This window comes from Triturus cristatus, chromosome 10 (genome assembly GCF_964204655.1).
Source record: "Triturus cristatus chromosome 10, aTriCri1.1, whole genome shotgun sequence".
In the NCBI taxonomy this organism is placed as follows: Eukaryota; Metazoa; Chordata; class Amphibia; order Caudata; family Salamandridae; genus Triturus; species Triturus cristatus.
Window position 1 is genome coordinate 675099009 of NC_140593.1, and position 14907 is coordinate 675113915.

General features: G+C 49.2%; 1 protein-coding gene across 4 annotated transcripts in view; it reads right to left on the reverse strand.

Moving 5' to 3' along the window:
* CRAMP1 (cramped chromatin regulator 1) overlaps positions 1 to 14907 on the reverse strand; it is a 1093426-nt gene that overhangs the window by 178739 nt on the left and 899780 nt on the right. For all 4 annotated transcript variants that reach the window (XM_085628165.1, XM_085628163.1, XM_085628164.1 and 1 more), the window contains one exon: positions 9538 to 9702. In XM_085628165.1, the coding sequence (XP_085484291.1) occupies positions 9538 to 9702 (165 nt within the window). The remainder of the gene's footprint in view (positions 1 to 9537; positions 9703 to 14907) is intronic.

Consider the following 14907-nt stretch of genomic DNA (forward strand, 5'->3'; position numbering starts at 1 on the left):
GTTAAGTGCTAGGTTGCAGGGGAGTATAGACTATATTTAAATATTAGTGTTAGTAGGAGAGCGCAAATGGGTAAATATGAGTAAAAATGTGTTTGGAGCTATGCTAATTATGTAGCAACGCAAGAGGCAAATTAACGTGGCGAAAACAGTCAACTAAGCAAACGCTGATGTGAGTCACTGAATGCTGGGGCCTATGTATGAGTGTTCACAGACACTAATGAGGAAGAAAGTGAAACTGGATACTGACTTGCTGAGGGAAGAGAGACAGGAGATGTGCACGCCGCGTGGCTGAAAGCGCGTACACCAACTCAAATCCGCCGAGACCATGCGCGTGCCCATCTCCTGTCCCACTTCCGAGGCAAGTCAGTAACAATAGATCTCGCTGGCGACAGCGCTTCGCGCTGCGTTCGCCAGGCGAGACCTAAAAACACTCTTTGCAACATTAGGATAATCAAAGACTAGGGGAAAAAACATAACACTCTAATTTATACCTTGCAGTTTGTATGCAGCTCTTAGATGACAGTTAATAGCTCACTGTTCTATGTTAGGATTTTAACTTATAAACTGCAAGTAACAAAAGGATCTCTCAGACCAAAGCATTAGCCCACTGACCTATTTATATTATGTACACTTTGTGATCTGCATGGTACATGTTCTTTGCAGCAAGCACATTAACCCTCTGAGCTACCTTTCCATGAGTCAAAACTTCCACTAGACAAAACTCCGATCTCTTTCTAGGAAGAACATTAATCACCAGAGTCGTCATGACATTTTTATTGTTGCCGAAAATCGCTGGAGGCCACGAAGGAGGCAGCAAGCGCTTTTAAAACCATAACATACTTGCAGAAATTATGCCTCTACCTAAAGCCAGCATCCGGTGCATTCACACCGGTTGCACCGCCCTAGAGCTGGCCCTTCAAGGGTCTTGTGACCTCAGTGACAGAGTCACTGTTATTCTTGGGTGTGCTGCTTCATAGGCCTGCCCGCAAGACTGGAGGTGAACTTCAGTATGGATTGTGGTGGACAAGCCTTGAAGGTTAACTTAAACTTGTCATGCTAGGGTCCACCTGCTGGTGCAAAGACACCAGGGGTTCTAAGGTCTTGGGAAGCCATCTAAGGTCTAGCATGGGATTGTGCTCCCTCAGGAGAGTGGTCTGGTGGACTGATTATTAAGGCTAAACCTGGTTCCCCGGTTCCAAATTCAGCAGCTTTGGCCATAGTGCCACATCCTCTCCCTACTGAACACCATGCTGCCCCACTGAGAAAACTCTCACTGCCTTCAACTACAACCCAATTGTTGCCGGCTATAAACACCTGGATGCGGCTCAATTTAAATTACGCACTAGACAAGAGCAATATGCGGCCTACAAACAAAAGTAACATCATCTTGGAAAAAGCAAACACTCATTGGGAATGCAAAATTTAGCAAACCATGTGAAATGTAAGCAGGAACAACATGGTTACCTGTGAGAAAGTGCCATCTTTCTTGCATGCTATGCCCCCACTTTTTGCTGAATTACTGAATGTACTTTGACTGAGTGTGCCCTGGACTCCTGCCAATCAGGAGCCCAGGGCCTATGTTCCTTCCCTAAAACAAACCAAACCCAAATTGGCGAACCCTGGCCACATGTCAGCCCCTGGTAAATGGTACCCTAGGTACCCAGGGCCTTGTGACCAGGGAAGGCCTCTAAGGGCTGCAGCACTCCTTGTGCCACCCTTAGAGGCCCTGTACCCTTACACACACACACACACACTGCCTTTGCAGGCTGAGTGTTTGGGTGCAAGACAAAAGCAAAGTCGACATGACACACATCCCTGTGTGCCATGCCCATCACCTACACTGCCATGGCATACATCAGTCACCCCTCTAGCTGGGTGCCTTATGCCAATGGTGTGGGCACAGGAGCAAGAGCCATGTGCCCCTACAGTGCCCAGGTCCATTCCTGAGCACTGTAAGTGCAGTGCTGCCATTTAAGAGTACATGGTGCTGAGAGCTCGTCAAACACGAGCTCCACAGCACCATAATGGCAACACTAAAGACTGAGAAGTTTGGAATCAAACTTCTCAGCACATTAAACCCACACTGATGCCAGTGTGGGATTTAATGTACACAGCACCCCAGAGGGCATCTTAGAGGTGCCCCCTTAAACCTAACCTATAATCCATGTCTGGTCTGAGGCTGTCACCCAGCAGACATGTTGCTGGACCCCTGGGTAGGAGAGCCCCTGCTCTCCTGGGCCTGCAACAATGCACATCCTGGGCGAGGTGCTAAATCTCCTCCCCCAGGATGGGCAGGGGGAAGCTTCAAAGGCATGCCGCCTCTGTGAGCTTCCCCAGGCCCCTGCAACCCCCACTCTGACGGGAAGCTTAGGCCGGAAACCGATGTGCCAGCCTGCCAACCCCACCCCTCAGGTGGGGAGGCGAGGTGAAGCACATCTCCGGGCTCTCGCCATCTTGAAGATGGGGAGCCCTACCCAATCAGGACTAGGCTACTGCCCCCCTCCCACAGGAGAGAGGCAGGATAGGGGGTGTACCCACCCCAGGACAGGGACCCATTGGTCCCTGCCCTTCACCTACCTGTAACGCCCCTAAATCTAGTATTTAGGGGCACCCTGAACCTTCCTTCCCCAGATTCCAAACTACAAAGAAGAGCAAGAAGAAAGAAGACCTGCCCTGCAGCTGCTAAGAAGAGGAAGACACCAACTGCTTTGGCCCCAGCCCTACCGGCCTGTCGACCCTCGAACCTGCTCCTGCTCCAACCCGGCTTCTCTTGTGGCCAGCAACCTCACAAACCCCGGAGGACCTGGCTACCTTTTGGCACTAAGCCCCTGGGACTCCCACGAGTAGAGGCTCTCCTCAAAAACTACCTCTAATTCCTGGCAGCAGCCCGGAACCGCGAACCCAGCACACTCTGCACCAGCCAAGCCTGGCCAGTGCCGGAGTGAACAAAGACCACGAGGACGACCCCATGGCGACTGTGACCCTGAGTCCGACACCCAAGGACCTCCCTCGACACTCCTGAAGAAGCCAGCAGCCTCAGAACAAGGTGCCCCCCTACCGCGATCAACAGAGGGTAAGATTTCCCGACACCAAAAGGCACCCCTGCAAGCTGCGCCCCGCGGCCCCCTGTGCCCAATCCCGGGGTACCTACCTATCCTCCAACTACCCAACTTACCTCTCGAAGTGGTGGTGGCACCTGAAGAATCCTCGTCCCCGAGCTTGCAGTCTTTTTCTAAACCGGAGATTTCCCATTGAAATCAATTGAGCGCCCGAAGGCTCAAAAGCACCCTGCACCCAGCCGCCCGAGTGGCCCTGGCAGTGAATCCTCTACACCTACCTACTTCCCCACTTGCCCTGAGTAAGTGACCAGGAGCCCAGCTCCCACAGCCGCGTGGCTTGACAGTCAGCAGCCACCAACCAAGGCCCCCCTATCCCTCATAGGATAACATTGGGCCTAACTCTCTCTGCACCCGGCCGCCCTAGAGTCACTGAGGGTGAACCAACTGTACCTACCTGACCCTTGGGGACCCCTGAGTCTATGCCCAGAACCTCAACTCCGCCAGTCGAGTACTTACCCTTAAACCGCAAACTCTATTTTCCTCATTGGGTAACATTGACTGGCTTTTTCCTGAAATTTCTTTTAAGTGTGGACTTTTCAAATCTTAAAAAATTCACCAAAAATTCCGCCGAGTAACGAAAACGAAATTACTCACCTGCTCTTAGGTGTGCTTCTAGTGCTGGATCTTGGTGCCCAGCACTGACTCTGAAAAATACTTACAACTGTACTTACCCTTAACTCAATTTTCTTCCATAGGAAACCATTGACTGTTTTTCTGTGAAATTTCTTCTAAGTGTCGATTTCTGCAATCTTTAAATATTCTTCAAAAATCGTATAATATCTGAAAACGTAATTACTTACCTGTTTTGGATAAAGGTCCCAGTACTGAGTCTAGGCACCCAGTACTGTATTACAAAATTAACGAGAACATACTGTACCTGTAACCTGAATTTTCTTCCATAGGGAATCATTGACTGTTTTCTTTGAAATATTTTTTAAGTGTCAACTTTTAAAATAGCTAAATATTGTTTAAAAATCATCACAGTAATTAAGTCGACTCATATCACTTGATTCCAAATACTGACCCAGGACTGAATCTAGGATCCAGTCCTGGAATTCCAAAAGTAATCTAAAAAGTAATCTGTGGCAAATAACTTGAATTTACCATTGAGCTCAATGCATTGTTGTGTTTAAAAATAGAGTTGCCTACTGCAACCACTTGTAACTGTTTACAAAAGTCTATTACATATTGCAAAAGTATTTATATGAAACATCTCATGCTGAGAAAGTATATTTTAAATCCAAGTGTTGGTTCTAAAATAAAACAAGCATATATTTTTTTATATATAAACCATTGGCCTAGAGTTCAGTTATTGAGTGTGTGAGACCATTTGCTGACTGAGTGTGTACAACAAATGCTTTACACTGTCCTCTGATACTGCCTTACTGCTCGACCAAGCTACCACTTTAGAGAGTAAGGTTATATCTAACTTTAACCTCTGTCAAACCCTGGGAGACTGTGGACTCTGTACACCCTGTACCTATTAAGGAACAGTATATACAGAGTCACTTTCTCACATTACCTTAACGCTTTTACACTCACTATTCAGAAGTCAGCGAGCGCTTTTGCCTGAAAAGTTAAGGACATGACTACAGGGCTCTGTCCATTGCTTATATCCTTACAAAACATAAGCAGTATGGCAAAAAGACCACATCCCTGAATGCAGAGCCGCAGTACACATTTTGTTTTCCAATCCATGCATTACAGTACCTCCAGGATTGGTACACTAGTTCCAAGCCCAGGGAAAACAAAGACAAGAAAACAAACAACAAATAGCACTTCACTAGCAAACTTTGTAAAAGTGGCGCTAATGTGTTTGGGTGTGAATACAATCAATCTGGCCAGTTTGCTACCACTCTGTCTTACTTTATTTATTTTTCATATTTTTAACCTTTTATTCCCGATGCTTACTTTGGAATTAAAATGTCAAACGAATACGACACTTCCAGCAAAAGTGCTTTTCTTTTTTGGATCCATTTCACAGGGGAGCAAATAAAAGAAAGGAGAGGAAAGAGTGCGAGTGCCCCTTCTTGAAGTCACGGTTTTCAGTAAGAGAGGAAATGCTAGACAGAAAGAGAGGGGAAGAGGGAAAGAGTGAGGGGACAGCTGAAGCGGCAGAGCACAAGTGGACACGGTCTTTGTCTTCTCTGGGCAAGAAGGAGAAGACAGAGTCCTGTTACTTCTCTGCCGCTCCACCAGTCACAAACGCCAGGCTTTATTTATAGGCGATGGTGATTTCTTGCGTCCTGGGACTCATTTTCAAAATAAATAAGTAGGGGAACGGAATCTTTGGAATTTAAGAAGTAGGGGCATGTTGTGCCCTGCCAATCCCGCCCACTTCGACCACCGCTTCTGGGACAGGAACGCGCTCGATGGCTCCTTTGGCCATGAGAGCCGTAACTTCCTGCTGGAGAAGTGCCAGATAATCCTCCGACATGCGGTGGTAACGAGGTGGAATGGCTGGAGGGGTAGTCTCAAAGGGGAGGGAGTAGCCCCTTCGGACTATCTGCAAACCCACCTGTCCGAAGTGATGGTGCGCCAGTAGGGGAGGTGATGGTGAATCCTGCTGCCCACTGGCATTAGATGGGCCTGAAAGGTCGGACTAGGAGGGTTTGGAGGCTGTTGCAGAGGGGGGTTGGAGGACTGGCCCGCCCGCTGGCCCCCTGAACCACGACACTGGTCCCCCCGTCCCCGGCCGCACAAAGGTTGGGTAACTTGCAGCGGCCTGTGGCCCTTGGTGGGACGTAGCGGGGCACCCCTTCCGTAGCCACAAAAGGGGCAAAAAGCAGACTGCGCTGGACGGGAGGAGAGGCACAAGGACTTGGCCATAGCAAAGGACTTGGCCATATCCCGTGAGTCCTTGAAATAGTCCTGCCCAGAGAGTCGGCGGTGTCCAGCCCACAACAGATTGAAACTTAGCTGCATCTCGCCCAGCGGCGACAGCCTGGGAGAGCACTGCCCGGGCCTCCTGCGGACACTGAGGCAGCACTTGCGCCACCGTATCACACACTGAGTGCGAATAACGGCCCAAGAGACATGCAGTGTTTACGGATCACAGTCCTAAGCTGGCGGAAGAGATCATTTTCTTCATAAGAAGGTCCAACTTCTTGGATTCCCTTTCCGGTGGAGCAGTAGGGAAGGTGCTTTTGGAGGTGGAGGTTTGGACCACCAAGCTCTCGGGCTGGGGTGTTGGGAGAGGAAAGTGGGGTCGCCCGGAGCCAGGCAGTGGCGTCGGGTGATCATCCTGTATCAGATGCCCAAAACAACGCAGGTGAGGGCTACATTAAATGGAAGCAGGGGCTCCGAAGAGCTCGCCGCCGGATGAAGTACCTCAGTCAGGAGGTTAGTCCTGACCGCGACCGTAGGAAGCTTGCGGTCGAGAGCCTCGGCCGCCCTACGCAACACCACAGCGTATGACGCTCCCTCCTCCGTAGCCACGGTAGGAGGAGACAACATGCCAAGGTCAGGTGAAGTGTCAAGACCACTGGCATCCCCCAGTTCCTCTCTCCAGTTCTGTTCAGACCAAAGCTGGTCAGTTAAAGGGTCACCTGACCCCTCCCAGTCCTCCTCATCTTCCTCTGGTTGCCACTGTCGTTGGAAAGCGGCCCCAGAAGTGAACAGGGGCATAAAAACCCCACTCGGGGCTGGATATGGCGTCAGTCGACGCCAGTCCGGCGCCGTGTTCACGTCAAGAATGAGGCTGGGGTCAACGCCGGCCGGGGGGCCGACCCGTGTCGTGCACAGTAGTGGTGCCGTTGAAAGCGGTGCCGGTGGAGGCCAATAGGTCAACCGGCACCGTTCCGTACCCAGGCCTGGATCCATGGGGGGAGGGGCCTGAGGCGCCAGAGCCGCCGGCAGCGAAGAACTAGGCCCCCCCACCGAGTCCGCATGGCCAAAGGCACGCCGGCGGAGTTGTAGAACGTACGAAGCTGGGCGGGGGTCGCCCCGGGTCCCGGAAAGGGAGGGAAGCTCCGAGTCGACCCTTCAGGCTCCGCGCTTGGAGCCGTGGGAGTGACACCACCCGCGTGCCTCGTCCTTCGTGCACCTGTTCGGAGACAGAGACTCGAAACAAGACGTCGACAAAAGTCGCAAAATACTTTGTCAAAAAATTATTGAGGTACCGCTCTTCCTGGATCTGTGCTGGCTGGCATGGAAAAAGAAAGAACTGACGTCAGCGCACGAGGGCGGCGTCTAAGTAGCTGCCACAACGTCATCCCGGCGACCACGCCACCGATACCGAATGCGGAGCCGACCGACGCCACCTTCCGACGCGTAGAGGTACTGCTGACGAAAGGACTTTCCGGATCCAGTCTGACGCCTGGGGGTAATTGTAAGGTAAGGAATCTATAACTAACGTGTTTCTTTCAGATATGCTAAATCATCAGCAATCTTCCTGGAGGAGGAGAGAACACCTTCTGTCAAGCAGGCATTGTTTCTGACCTCTGAGGGCAAGGGCTCTCCCTTACCGGGGGGGTCAGAAACACGTCTGTGGTGGCAGGCTGGAAGATACCTGTCGGCCAACAGACTAGGATATTAGCAAGGTTACAGGGGGCACCCTTGAGGTGCATGCCTTCATAAATCCAATACTTGCATCAGTATGGATTTATTGAGATGAGGTGTTTGATACTAGACATCATTATTTTCAGTGAAGCCATTACGTAGCTAGGTATCTCAATGACCAGTGCCCAGTACATATCTTTAAAAATGGCTTCCTCATCACTTGCAATGGAACTGGCCATCACAGGGACACATCTACTCTTACAGTTGTGACCTCCCATTTACTTATAATGCACCCTTCCTTGGGGCTCTGAAGGACTACTGTAGGGGTGACATACATATAGGACAAGCAGTATACTTTGCCATTGCCCAGAGAGAGTGGGCAATATTGTGTTTTCAGAATGGTTTGCACTGTTTCACGCATCCTGCAATGGCAGTCTGCATGCAATTTGTGAGTGTGTCCCTTCAGGTGGCATAATACATGCTGCAGCCCTTAGAGACTCTCTTCAGTATCCATGTTTTGGGTACCAGGTCATCCATTTTCTAGAGACTTACAAGGGTGCTAGATTTCTTGCCAAATGGGTTACATTAATATTTGCCTTATTTTTGGAAAAGAGCACTAGCACTGGGGACTGGTTAGAAGGCACACAGTGCGCTTCCAATCAAAATCATCAGTGCCTCAGTACCAGTGAGCAAAAAGTGGTAGGTGACCATGTCAAAAAGAGGCACTTTCCTATACTGTAAGCAAGATCTTGCTGGCCACGTCCCAAAGGGTGTGTGAAACAGAGTTCAAGGACCTAAGGGCCAAGCTGGTGAAAAGGAAAACCCTTTTGTCAAATACGTCAATTCTCTTTGATTCCTATCTGGTGTTGCAAGAGGAAATGCATTAGAGATGACTTAACTTGTAGAAACCTGGACAACCAAGCTCCCTGGGGTTAGGAGCGGAGTCAGAAAGGCCAGCTCTTCACCAAGCTACTGGGCAACTGACAATAGAAACCGAACACAACTTTGACCATAATGCCTTCAGAGGATTGTTAAGGTGTCGTTTGATGGTAAGAAGGTCTCTGACGTAGCAGGCCCAGGCTGCAAGATCTCCATCAATAAGTTGGCTTTTGTATAAATAGTTGTAAGCCTAGTACTATTGCCATTGTGTGGACAACAAACTGGGAAAGAGGCAATTTTATAAGTTGTGGGGACGAGAAGTTGGGAAGACTGACTGTCTCACAAGAGGTTTATAGGCCAATAGCATTTTGTAAATCCAGGTAGTATAATGCAGGCAGAGTAAGTTGTCCGTCTCCTCAAGGTTATCATCGTGTGGGATATTCTGGAGTCTGAATGTGCGGACAGCAGGAGAAACTGCTTGGAAAAAAGTAATAAAATTGATCTAGTGTGAATTCTGGAGATATTCATGAGGTTTTCAATTTGTTGAAAGTAGATGCATAACTTTGGGCAAATTAACTGTTTTTGCTGGCTTTGCACCGGCTTGCCCTGAATTAAAAAAATAATTCAGTTACCAGCTTTTATTTCTCATCATCCTTGTACACTCAAAAGATGTAAGATCATACAGAAGTCTGGTATATTCTGTTGCTCTAATGCGTCGAGGAAATCCCATCCATTAAAACAAATGACCACCATTCCCCCTTCTACCAGGTTCCACCAATAACAGTCATAACAAAATCATGAACTTTTAAAAGTAATAACTTCCAAAACATGCTCCACAAACCAAACAAAGACTAATATTAGCTCACCCACTTAACAGCAGAAAAATATTCTTTCTTTGTAAATACCACAAAAACAGATATGATGATGATCATGGAGAGTTGTTATGTATAACCCCAAGAAAACATCTCCCTGAATGTGCAAAGTTGTCTGTTCTCTTGCTTTTATTATAGCACCAATCTTTTGTTGAGTAGGTACTCACAGAATAGACTGCTGAGTGACGAATCAGTGGAGTCATTGGGGTACCAATGTGGATCATGACTAGGGGAGGCAATCCAGTTCTGGTGTGGGCTGGAGGAAGGAGAAGGAAGGCTCTTTGAACTGTCACTCCCATTGAGCTTAGCAGGAGATAGTGTTGTCCCTTCACCTGCAAGAAGGGAATCAAATTACATATAAGACCAAGCAAAATCGTATGTCCTTAATACTACAACTAGTATTAATGCACATACCGGGGGCCAAAATCTGTGGTAATGTTAAAACTGGAGAACAACTGTCATCAATAAATAACCTTATGGATGAGATGGAATATGCTACTTACCAGTATGCATCTGTTCTTGGCATGTAGAGCTGCAGATCTACACACTTGTGCATAGATCGCCATCTGGTGTTGGGCCCGGATGTTTGCAGTTTGTTTTTCCTCTTGGAAAGTCTTTGGAAGTCACGAGGTCGGTGACTCCTCCTTTGGATCGTATTGCGCAAGCGCTTCGGCTCCATCCTCAGATTGTTTTTCACCAGCAGGGAAAGATGGAGCGTAGTAATAACAGTGAAGATGCCCATGTGTGTGCTATCTAAATAAGATAAGACTGGGACAGATACAGGTAGCCGGGGAAGCGGGTGGCCGTGTGTAGATCTGCAGCTCTACATGCCAAGAACAGATGCATACTGGTAAGTAGCATATTCCGTTCAAGGCATATGAGCTGCAGATTACACACTTGTGCATAGATTATATAGCAGTTAGCGGCGACCACCCGTATCTGCTGCAGTGGTTTGAAACAATGTTTTGAGTACAGCCTGGCCCACACTAGCTTGTTGCTTAGTTTGTACACCTACACAATAGTGTTTGGTGAAAGTGTGCGGTGTTGACCATGTAGCTGCTTTGCAGATATCATCTAATGGGATGTTCCCTAAGAATGCCATGGAAGCCCCTATTTTTCGTGTAGAATGGGCTTTCGGGGGAATGGAGAGCGTTCGCTTTGCTTTATGGTAGCAGATTTGAATGCATTTTACAATCCACCTAGCTATCCCTGATTTTGAGATGGGGTTGCTTTTGTGCAGTGGAGAGAAAGAAACAAACAGTTGTTTGGTCTTACGGAAAGGTTGTGTTCTTTGAATATAGTAGAGTAAGGCTCGTTCGACATCTAGTGTGTGGAGAGCCCTTTCTGCAACCGTCTGTGGTGGCGAGAAAAATACTGGTAGTTCTACTGTTTGGTTTAGGTGAAAGGGAGAAATGACTATGGGGAGGAATTTTAGGTTGGTACGGAGAACAACCTTGTTGTGGTGCATTTGGAGAAAGGGTTCTTGAATGGTAAGCGCTCGTATCTCACTGACCCTTCTAAGGGAAGTGATGGCTACAAGAAAAGCGGTTTTCCATGTTAGGAATTGTAGTTCGCATTTGTGCAGAGATTCGAAGGGAGGGCCCATTAGCCTTGTGAGAACGATATTTAAGTTCCACACAGGTGAGGGTGGCACTCTGGGGGGAATTATTCTTTTAAGGCCTTCCATGAAGGCTTTGATGGCAGGCACTCTAAAGAGTGATAGATGTTGCCTGTTTTGTAGGTAAGCTGCAATAGCTGCGAGGTGTAGCCGAATGGACGTGTAGGCTAGATTGCACCTTTGTCGGTGGAGTACGTAGCCTATGATGTGTTGAATGGACACGTCCAGTGGATTGATGGTGTTGTTATGGCAATAAACAACAAAACGTTTCCACTTAGCGGCGTAGCACGCTCTAGTGGTAGGTCTTCTAGCTTCTCTGATGACGTTCATACAGTAAATGTAAATGTAAATGTATGTGTCTTGTAAAGCGCACTGCTGCCCTGAGGCGTCCTGGCGCTGTAGACCGCTGGGGAACCCGTCCTGGCTATCCCTGTGAGATGGTCCCTCCAGGGTATCTCCAAGGTGAAACCAGGCATCTCCGGCGAATGTGGGGGGCCGTTGTGGAGATGAGGCAAGCTAATGCCCAGAGTTGCCGAGTGTGATCCGTGGTTAGAGTAGGCACCGAAGCGAGAATTATCGAGTCCGCTGGCCCTGGTCCACGACCCTGCCGCGTCGGGAATTGAACCCTGGTCCCGGGCCGTCCTCTGCTTCCGGGTCTGCTGCCTCTAACCAGTGAGCCACACCAATCCACCAGGACAGTCAGGGGGAAGATTTAGGTACCCGAATTCTAGGATTTCAGGAGCCAGATCGCAAGGTTGAGCTGCGCTGGGTCCGGGTGTTTGATCTCTCCATGGTTCTGGGTTAAGAGGTGTGGAGAGAGGTGTAGTTTTTGGTGCGGTACCACAGATAGTTCCAGCAGTGTTGTATACCACGGTTGTCTGGCCCACGTTGGAGCTACTAGGATTAGTGTGAGGGAGTGTTGTTGTAGTTTGCGCACCACTAGTGGAATGAGTGGGAGAGGCGGAAAAGCGTACGCAAATCTGCCTGACCAGTTCATCCATATCACATTTCCTTTGGACAATGGGTGTGGGTATCTGGCGGCGAAGCTTGGGCATTTGGTGTTTTCGTGGGTGGCGAAGAGGTCTATCTGTGGATGTCCCCACATTTGAAAGTACGGGTGAAGAACTTGCGGGTGAAGCTCCCACTCGTGGATCTGTTGTGTCTGCCTGCTGAGCAGATCTGCCACTGTTTTTTGGACTCCTGGGACATGCTGAGCTAGGAGAAAGATTTTCTGGGGTATTGCCCATCTCCATATGCTCTGTGCTAGGTGAGAGAGCTGTGGAGAGTGTGTGCCGCCTTGCTTTTGAATATAATACATGGCTGTCATGTTGTCTGTTCGGATCAGGACTGCCTTGCCTGAAATTTGAGTTTGAAAAGATTTTAGGGCTAAGAAGATTGCTAGTAACTCCAGATGGTTGATATGGAGTAACTTTTGTTGAGGTGTCCACTTGCCCTGTGTGGTGAGATGTAGTAGATGAGCTCCCCAGCCAGAGAGCGATGCGTCCGTTGTGAGTACTATTTGAGGAACCGGGTCCAGGAACGGTCGACCTTTGGAAAGGTTTGTGGTGTTCCACCACTGCAGAGAGCGATGGGTGCGTCTACCACCACCAGATCTGTTAATTGACCCTGGGCCTGGTTCCATTGGCGCGCTAAGCACTCTTGGAGAGGACGCATCTGGAGTCTTGCGTGAGGCACTATGAAAATGCAAGAGGACATCATCCCTATTAGTTGCATAAACACTCGAGCTTGAAGGGAGTGTTGTGCTATGAATTTTGTGCGTAGAGCTTGAATACTTGCAATCCTGGCAGGATTGGGGTAGGCTAGTGCTCTTGAGGTGTCTATGGTGGCACCAAGGTATTCTTTTATGTGGGATGGTTGGAGATGGGACTTCTGGTGGTTTACTGTGAAGCCCAGCTGATGGAGTAGTTGAATGGTGGTAGACATGTGTTGTACACACTGATTGTATGACCTGGCTTTTATCAGCCAGTCGTCTAAGTATGGGAAGACGTGGATGTGTTGTCTTCGCAAATGTGCTGCCACCACTGCTAGGCACTTGGTGAATACCCTTTGCGCTGTTGTGACTCCGAACGGGAGCACTTTAAATTCGAAGTGTTGTCCGTCCACTACAAATCTGAGGTACTTCCGGTGAGCTTTGTGCACTGGAATGTGGAAATAAGCGTCTTTTAGGTCTAAGGTGGTCAAAAAGTCGTTTTGGGAGAGGAGCGGAAGTACTTGCTGAAGCGTTACCATATGAAAATGGTCTGAGTGTATGTATGTGTTTAGGGGCCGGAGATCTAGGATGGGCCGCAGAGTCTTGTCCCTTTTTGGTATGAGAAAATATAGGGAGTAGACTCCCATGTTTTGTTGGTTGGTAGGAATGGGTTCTATTGCCTGTTTCTGTAGGAGGGAGATTACCTCCTGCTTTAGGAGTATTAAATGTTCTTGTGACATTGGGCGCTGCATGGGTGGAATGTTTGGGGGGTAGATATTAGCTCTAGGCAGTAGCCTGACCGAATTATTTGTGTTACCCATTTGTCTGAGGTGATGGTAGCCCAGACAGAAAGGAAATGTTGGAGTCTGCCCCCGACCATAGTGGGGTGGTCTGGGGGGAGCGGGGGGGGGGGGGGGGGGGGGGGGCGCGTTGTGGCAGAGCGGGCGTTGTTTGTTTTGCCTCTGCCTTTATTATTGTTACCCCTATAGCCGCCTCTTTGATAACCCCTCATGAAGGTGGACTGAGTAGGGGATTTGTATGAAGTGGACGCGGTGTCTGAGGAGTAGCCTCTAGATGTACTTCGAAAGGAAGAGCGGCGAAAGGAGCGTCTAGGAGGGTGTGACTGTAAGGCTCCCATGGACTTCGCCGTATCCGTATCCTTCTTCATTTTTTCTAGGGCCTCATCCACTTTTGGGCCAAATAGATGTTCCTGGTCAAAGGGATGGTTCAGGATGGAGGCTTGTACCTCCGGTTTAAACCCTGATATTCTTAGCCAAGCATGGCGACGGAGGAGGACGCTGGTATTGATGGCCCTGGAAGCTGTGTCTGCTGCATCTAGGGCACAGCGTATAGAGGTGTTAGTAATAGTTTTACCCTCTTGAATTAGTTCATTGGCCCTTGCTTTATATTTTTCAGGGAGGTGGTGCATTATGCTCTATAACTCGTTATAATGTGCCCTGTCATAGCTGGCCAATAGCGCTTGAGTATTGGCGATACGCCACATATTGGCTGCTTGTGACGCAGTGCGCTTCCCTGATGCGTACAGTAGCTTTGACTCTTTGTCAGGTGGTGGTGCTTCGCCTGACGCCTGGGAATTTGCCCTTTTACGTGCAGTGGATACCACTAGAGAATCTAGTGGTGCTGGCCCTCTGATGTAGGAGGGATCTTTGGGGGCAGCTTTGTATTTTTTTTCGACGTGCGGGTTAATGACCCTGGCCCTAACTGGGTCCTTAAAAACCTCTGGCGCATGCTTTACCACTCCTTTAAGCATAGGTAATATGGAGGTAGACCTATGTGTGGTGTCGAATGTGTCGAGGAGGAAATCTTCCTCCACGGGGTCGGTGTGCAAGTCTACCCCGTGATAGTGTGCCGCCCTTTGCAGTAGGTGGTGGAACCCCAATGAGTCTTCTGGTGGAGATGGTCTGGAGGGGTAAAGATCGTCTTGTGGGACGTTGGGGATATCAGGGATATTGTAGTCGTCCCATGGGTCTGGGGATCCTGTAGGGGTGGGGTCCCCTGTGGGTAGGTCCTGGGGGACATCTCCGATGTCATCATATGGGTCCCCGTGATCATCATCGTGTGGCGAGGGGGTGGGAGAACGATGAGGTTGGGGTGGAGAAGGCGGAGGGGGTGGAGGTGGGGAAGGTGGAGGAGGTGGAAGAGGTGGGGAAGGTATTCTGAATGGAGAGGTAGCAGAGTCCTTCCTCT